This window comes from Etheostoma cragini, chromosome 8 (assembly GCF_013103735.1).
Source record: "Etheostoma cragini isolate CJK2018 chromosome 8, CSU_Ecrag_1.0, whole genome shotgun sequence".
In the NCBI taxonomy this organism is placed as follows: Eukaryota; Metazoa; Chordata; class Actinopteri; order Perciformes; family Percidae; genus Etheostoma; species Etheostoma cragini.
Genome location: NC_048414.1, coordinates 27024948 through 27032982, shown reverse-complemented (window position 1 = coordinate 27032982; position 8035 = coordinate 27024948). Strand labels below are relative to the sequence as shown.

Genomic DNA, 8035 nt, shown 5'->3' with positions numbered 1-8035 from the left:
CTTTTCAGCCTTCCACGTTAAGGTTTTTGCATAACTAAGCTATTATCCGGACAATAAATGAGAATGTGATTTCCTTCCGTCATGTAGTAAGAGTTATTTTTTAGACCGTGACACACCACCGCGGCATCAGCTTTAATCTCAACAAGATTCAACCTTCAAACAATTGGGAAAACAAGACTGTGTCTTGGCGCACTGTGGCCCAGTTCGGCTTGTTTTGTTGATTTATGTTGTGCCAGATGCTTCCCCATCAGGCACAGAGCTGACGTGACGCGCCCTGAGGACTAGAGAGTCCCTGATCTCATAACCAAATTCTAGAGGGTCATACTATGTATAAACACCTGCAGGGAACAGGCTCAGTCCCAGAGCAGCTGCTGGTGAACACACACTCACCTGTAAGTAGAAAGTCAGTGAGAATAACCACTAATAATGCATGTATCAATAAAGGCGATGGAGTAAAGGTAACAAGCAGTGGTGGAATGTAACTAAGTACATTTTCTTCTGTACTTAAGTACAAATTTGAGGTACTTGTACTTTACTTGAGTGTTTCCTTTTCATGCCACTTTCTACTTCTACTCCACTACATTTCAGAGAGAAATATTGCACTTGTTATACCACTACATTAATCTTTCAAACTGCAATGTTCCCTTACAAATTAAACTACTAAATTATATAACTGCCTAAAGTACATCTGAAGTGATTGTCCGATTACACACATAACTGTTTTGATTGTTTACAGTTTTTAAAATGAGGCTTTTTCTGCTTCGAGTACTTTATTTTTAAATCTTTAAGTACATTTTCCTGATTATACTTATATACTTTAACTTAAGTAACATTTTGAATGCAGGACTTTAACTTAGAACAGAATTTGTTTAGAGAGTGGTATTAGTATTTTTACTCGAGTAAAGGACCCGAACACGTCTTCCATCGCTGGCAACAAAAGATAAAAACACATGAACTTTTGCAAGTGTTTGCATGCAAGTTCATCATGTGCGTGATTGTGCATATATCTAATATAATTTTTGAAAGCATGCACTTCCAGTGGAGTGTTTTTTCCTCATTTTGCAGGGTGACAAACCTCTTAGTATGGCAATAACGTTTCATGAGACTTGCTAAGGTGATTTAATTGGGAGATTTATGACTATAAAACACAGAACACAAGCTATTTTACTATGATAGCCAGCAAGCTTCTCTGCTTTCCCAGAAGGAACACATGTGTATCTCATCACTGTAATGCAGAACGTTGCACTCACGCCAAAGAAAAAGAGATTTCTGACTCTCCTGGTTGTAAAGTTCAAACTCTTTGATGCCAACCTTAGACAGAACAGAGAGCTACAGTAGCAACTCTGCTGCACCAAGATAACCCCAGTGCCTGAAAATGTTCCATTCTGGGAACAACTGTACTCTACCGTAAATCTGCCCGGTAACAGACATCATGGGTGGGTATGTGCATGCATGTCAACAATGAAAGGTCGTGCCATTTTCAGAACATGCATGTGTTAATTTGAGACATGTTGGTTACTAAACATAGCCACTGAAGTGGAGCTTGCTCCAGTAGTTAGCAAGCCGCTGGAGGATGGAGGGATGGAGGGATGGATGTACGGATGGGTGTGTCAGAGGCAGTGAGAACAGGTCGGGTTAAGTGTGGCATGCAGCAGAGGAAATACTGGGGAGTTGTGGCCAAGCCTGCTTGCCACTCTTTGAGTGCCGATTTCCACTTTGGCACCCTTACAGAGCGGGAGACAAACAGACAGAGGCTGCGTCCACACTCAGACTTTTTGAAACACTGCTGACCACATGCAACTTTGATTGGTTACGTTGTAGTCTGGATGCGGAGAAACGACGACGCATGTCAGCCGGTCTTATCGTTTAGGTAGGCGTACACACCTTTCAGTAACAGTACCATCTTGGAGTCATTTCAAGCACATGAATACCTGGTTTTACTTTTGACAATTGTAGCTCTTTCTACAAAGTATTTTCAATTTATACATCCACGATTTTTAACTGCAGAGTGATCTGCTTCCTGTTTAAAGCGGCTAGTTCATGCCCAATGTGTGTAAATGCTCCCTTGATTTGACTTGTCAGGCGTGTTAATATGGACAGAGATCGTTATTTCTTCCGATACGGAGCCTTAACGCTGGAAGGAGATTGTTTTTGTTTCGAAACGCTGTTTTCAAATGAAAAAAGGGAGAGAAAAGAGAGGGGGAAGGGAGACAAGGGGAAAGGGGAAGGGGTGGGTGAGAGGAAGAGTGAAGGTGCTAAGAGCAGCTTTTGATCCTCTGCAAGGCTTTAAGATGTAATAAATCATTTACAGGGTACATAAGGTTTAATTGATATAAAAAGATTTCAAAAATGGCTTTCAAGCTGAAAACACCGAAAAGCGTATACACACCCGAGACGGGCGAGTACACTGAACAAAGCAAGAAATCTTTTAGACATTGTATGTTTGATAAAATGTTTTTTTTTTATTGATATTAAAAATGAAAGTACATGAATTGTGCATTTCGGACGTTCTAGCGTGCAGAGGTTAAATCAATAAAATACACACAGGCTGAGTGAGCTACTGACACAGAAAAAGTTGCCATTGCTCGGCAAGGTATCTCTTCATATTCAGCGAAAAGAAGTGGTTGTCTTTCACGCCATTCATAAGAACACTAGAGTAGCCTGTTTGAACAATACAATAGTGAATGAATGCAGTCCTAGCAGGAAAATATTGAATAAAATAGAAAATATAATAATAATTTTATCAATAATAATAATAATATAATAATAATTGCACTGCCTGCTTTGTTGCACAACTGGAGTAGAATATATTTAGAGACAGGACGCAGCCTCGGTAATTGAGATCTCTCTGACAGAAGATATTGGCTTGGCAAGTATCCATTAGGTCTCCATTTCATGGATGATGCATGACACAATGGAGGAGGAAACTACAATGTGGCACGGAATGACCTTGTTTCTGACATGGGCTTCAGTGGTTAGTCACTGAGCGCTGTATCATTGTGGCCAGGTGTGGGCAACAACCTCAGCGAGCCCTTCCACAACAGGATTATCACTGACACTCTGCCCTTCTCCCTTCGGAGAGCATAGATTGTTCTTCTCTTTTCCTGAGTGCTTCAGAAATGGTTTTAGCGTGATAGCCCTTCATCGAATGCATAATTCATAGATGGCTGGAAGATTGTGGAGGGGCGAATGGCAATCTCCCCCCCCCCCCCCCCCCCCCCCCCCCCCCCCCCCCCCCCCCCCCCCCCCACCCCCGCCCCATCCCCCTTGGCATGCAAATACAGATACATACTGTTGATGCATAAGATCAGGGGCATTGTCTTTAACAAACAGAGAAGAAAGGGCAGACAGACACATAGACAGTGAGATGTTGAGTGATGGTAAGCTCTCCTTAATAGACAATGACCTTTTGAAGGTTACTAGCATCCTAGCAACAAGTTTACCTCCAATTAAGGCATGTACACAATGACTTGTGTAAGTCACATTTAAGGTAAACCCCTAAAATCTACAACTGACCGGACAGTTATGGCCTCGTGACCTTTGCACTGGCACATAGGCGAGATGCTCCTTAGAAGATCATAGGACACCATGCACAATTCCAAAGACATGGTTTAATGAAGGATGATCATTGTCCTGCCATCAATACTAAAGTGGCTTCAAAACATAGTGGGTTTGAGTACAATCACTATTGAACAGTTATTTTTCCAAGAATAAAGTCACTCATTGATGCTTTTCTTCTTCACAGATAACCCCTAACAGGCTTCTGGAAGTCCATGCAGACCAACGTATTCAGAGTATGTGCCTATTTCTGTGACATAACATGCCTAAGCAATCCAGGCTATGCTGCTGTTAAAATATTAATTTAAAGTAACTATGGCAAACGAAAAAAGGAAGAAGAAAAAAAAAAGACATTATTTTTGGTACAAAGCATCTACAAAAAGCCTTACAACTCCAATTGGAAAACAGAGATCATACAAAATAAATCCGTCAGTTGAGCATCAGTGCTACGTATATTATTTGGACCAATTTTTCAAATATATTTTATAACAAAATAAATAATGCCTTTATACAGTGCCCTTATTTGTATTTCAACAAACAAACAAAAAAGCTTGGCGGCTCATTACGCAAGATACAGCTCAGACTAAAGGAAAATAACACAACGTCCCTGGAAACTAATTATATATCTATATATATATAGATGTATATATATATATATTCAAGTATTTGTTTTCAGGCAAAAGCATGTGAATACTACTGATATACAATAACAATAGAATGTTAGTTGACATTATTGCTGTTTTTTTCCCTTTGAATTGAAATGTTGTGCCATTAGAACTGTAAAATAACATCACAACAAAAAATGAAAAGCCTAAGTTGGAAAAACAGGAATGTCACGGTACCAGAAACTGACGGGGTTTTCCTTTTTTTTTTTTCATTGAAACATTGATATGAAAAGAAAACAGAAAAAAAAAAGACAAAATAAAATATAATCATCATTATCCCACTTGCTCTTTGTCCATGCCATGTTACTTCCTGTCAGAGCAGTCTGCGAAGCCATAGCAAACAGGAAGTACTGTCCCAGAACTGTAGTACTGTCTCAATCCAGGCGGTCCACGGTGTCCCATTTTTGTCCTCACACTGCTCCCTGTGTCTGGCAGGGACAGACAGAACAGGGACTGGGTCTCAGGTCCCCCTTGCCGCTAATGCTGGCAAGCTATTGATGAGCATCTGCTAGCGCTCGCTGTGAGCCCAGATGCCGAAACAGCCCATTTTTTTTTCTCAGTGACACGTCCCCCTTTACATTGCCACTGCCAGGAGCTCCCCCATATCCTTTTATCTTCCTTTTTTCAAAAGTCATACTTTCCTTAAAACGGAAAGTTTAAAAATTCATTCAAAGAAAAAAAAAAAAACGTGCTTTTCAACCTCTTCTTTGAGTCCATTCCCAAAGCTAGCACCATGACATTTTTTTAAGCTACACGTTCATTGTTCATAAAAAAATAGTGCCATTTTTTTCTTTACTTTGACGTAATCCGTGGCAATGTGCAATTTTTGCAGACTCTTTTCTGCTTTTTGTTTGTGATCAAAAGGTGCTGGAACAGGAATCTAATTTTACAAAATAATTCCTTACAGTGTGGAAGTCCCTTTATAGGTAAAGGTGCAAACTAATAAGAAAAAGAACTAACAGAGATTTTCTTTTTGCCTCAGGAAAAATGATGTGGAATGGATTATTTCATGCAAGCTGCTCTTCACTTTCAGTTGTCTTCCAAAAGGACAAAAAAACATTCCGCTGGGTGTCCTCTTGACACTTACAAACCACAGATCTCTTTCATCTTCTTTTCTCCCTTCCCTTTTCTCTTTCGCTGAAGGATCCACCTGAATTGCATTCAGCCGAATTGTTAACTTTTTCTTCATTGTTTGTGTTTGTGCCTTTGTGTCGGTGACTGAAAAAAGAGAGGGAGCTAAAGAGTTCAGACAGGAAGAATGTGAAGGCATGTTTGTGTGCCCGGAGGTGGGTGGGTGGGGCTGAGGGGGGGGGGGGGGATAAGAAAAGGGCCAGGGGGTCAAGAAGTAGAGCGGGGGGTCGGGGTGGGGGTGGGGGACGGGGTTGGTGGGCTCGGACAGGGCAGGGGAGGTCAAAGAGGACTGCCACAGAAATGACGTCAGAGACAAAGCTATAATCCCCTAGTCTTTTTTTTTTTCTCTCTCCCTCCAAACACTTGTCTGTGCAAAGGGCTGGCGGCGGGCTCATTTGTGGCTGACATAGTTGTCCGTGGCGAGCAAGACAGGAGGCAGTTTGCTAGGCAGGCTGATCAGGGGCCTGTGGAAGACTGCCTGCTCCTGGGATTTGATTTTCTCCGCCTGCCTCCGAAACTTTTTGGCCCTCAGGATGGCGGGGACACCCCTTCGGAGCCGCTGGGCCGCTTTCCTCTGCCACACATCGTATTTGGAATACTTCACGGTCACGTGCTGCTTCCTTGGAACTTCCTATCGTGGCGTGCCGGCCAAAAAAGGGGAAAAAGGAGGGAGTCAGTTCATTAGTTGTGATAAGATGCTGTGCATGTGCTCATTACAATGGAGGAAAGCCTTGTTTATTTTGCAAAAAACATTCAGTCATTGTTGGGCCAGTCAAATGGAAATCAATTGTCATTCTTATAGCGTCGAGCGTCATAACAGACTCGCCTCGCCTCCAACTTGCCCTTGTTTTGGTTTCCTTGACTGAGAGAAGCTGTCAACAAGCACTTAGCTCAGCCTCTTTAACATACTGTCAAAGGGAAGGGCGGCCACTCGTCTCATATACATATGAGGAGCACGTCGTTGTTCACCCGACGACCCGCTGAACCGACTAACCCCCACAGGCCGAGAAAACGCCACGTAAACACATCGTCGTTTCGAATCCTCCCTTCTTGCCGCCTTTCCACAGTGTTAGGTGTTTAGCTGAGCACCACAGATTGAGACAAAGTGTGAGTGTTAGCAGAGAAGCTGGAATGTATGCGTGAGTAGCCAGTGCTCCTTCTGAATGGCTTGTTTTGGTCCTGACACTTGAAGTGTGTTTATCCCCCTTCATTCACTCCGGGCCTGCTCAATAGCCTAAGAACAGCTGGCCCTCAGAGCAGGCTGTACCCATCAACTCTCCCTGCCCACACAAACCAGGGACATGTCCCAACTAATTCCCTTACAATTCTCTTCCCTTCTTTTTTTGGCATTTCATAAAGAGTGTCAATTACTTCCCTCTGTACATTCATTTCTTCTTATTTTCTTTACATCCCTACCAATCGCATCCCACTGCACTGATTTTTCAGCTCATTTTATGACAAATTAAAGCTGAAACCTTACAAACGTCTTCCTAGCCTTGCTTAAAGGAGGGTTGAAGGGATTTGAAGAGGCCCTGGAAAGCAGCCACGGCTCAGTCTTGTGATCGCAGTGAAAAGACCAGAAACCGCTTTCATGATTTCCTTGAATGTTTGTGACATATTTCAGAGAAGCTCTGCCGGCCAGGTCAGGTGTTTTTCGACTGCGCGGATCAAAACGCACGCCAGTTTCGGTGAGTTTGCTGTTCCGTGACTAATAATTACACACTCAGAACACCCTGTTTTGTTACGGACCAGCAGTCTCTAACATCTCACAGGCTCTGTGAGTATGACTCTGCCTTTTTTTTTGAATATAATGAGCTGTGACCGTCTTGGTGTTTTCCACGATGGTCAGCACTGCATGGAAGCAAACTGCTTACCAATGGCTATTTTAACCAGATAAACCTGTCTTTGTGTAAGTCTCCATGTCAGGAACATGGGGGTGAGGCTCAGAGGTGAGCGGAGACGCATTAGATGGGAGGACAGATAAGAACCAGGATTAAAATTGTTTTCCATACTGGCGAGTTCTTATTGTTGTTGTAGATGTACCTGTTTTAGTGCGGGCATCACGGGTATGACCTGCAGAGAGGTGGCCGACACGTCCCTTTCGGACTTGGCGGGTTTGGCACAGTACTGCTCCAGCAGGTTGAGGTCACAGCTACGGAAACAACACTCCTCTACGATCCCACGGTTCTGGTTGCGCCGGTTGTTGCCCCTGCTGGTTGGCCTACCTGGGGAGAAACACAACAACGGGTGAAGAAAGGCCATGAGGAGGGCGAGGTCAAGGCCTGAGAACACAACACTGGCATCAGTAACGAATCTAGGTTGTTTTCACGGGATTACTTCGCCAATCATGGCGGTCCGTGGAGCAAAGAGGATAAAAGGAAATCTATGACCAACTGCAACAAATCTTTTTGTTTGTAGGGGATAATCTGATTAGGGCTATCGTCCGTTAATGAGTGAATACACACGTAAACACCCTGCGCTGTAGACACCAAAGGAGTGTGATGGAGACAGACAGCTAAGCTCACAGACAGACCTTTGGGTGAGCAAATACATAAAAAATGGGAACTCTCCTGTGACCTTGTCCTTTGTCAAGTCAGTATAGATAAAGAGGAGGAGGAGGGAGAGGGGCAGAGAGGTAGAGAAAACAGGAGAAAATGGATCAGTGCGGTGAGAGAAAGGGG

The 8035-nt window shown here is 43.1% G+C and overlaps 1 protein-coding gene across 1 annotated transcript in view; it reads right to left on the bottom strand.

Moving 5' to 3' along the window:
* Positions 1 to 3591: 3591 nt before the first annotated feature.
* igf2b (insulin-like growth factor 2b) overlaps positions 3592 to 8035 on the bottom strand; it is a 6665-nt gene continuing 2221 nt past the window's right edge. Inside the window, exons 3-4 of the mRNA XM_034878866.1 lie at positions 7398 to 7579; positions 3592 to 5985 (exon numbers count right to left, since the gene is read on the bottom strand). Coding sequence (XP_034734757.1) covers positions 5746 to 5985; positions 7398 to 7579 — 422 coding nt within the window. The 3' untranslated portion in view covers positions 3592 to 5745. The remainder of the gene's footprint in view (positions 5986 to 7397; positions 7580 to 8035) is intronic.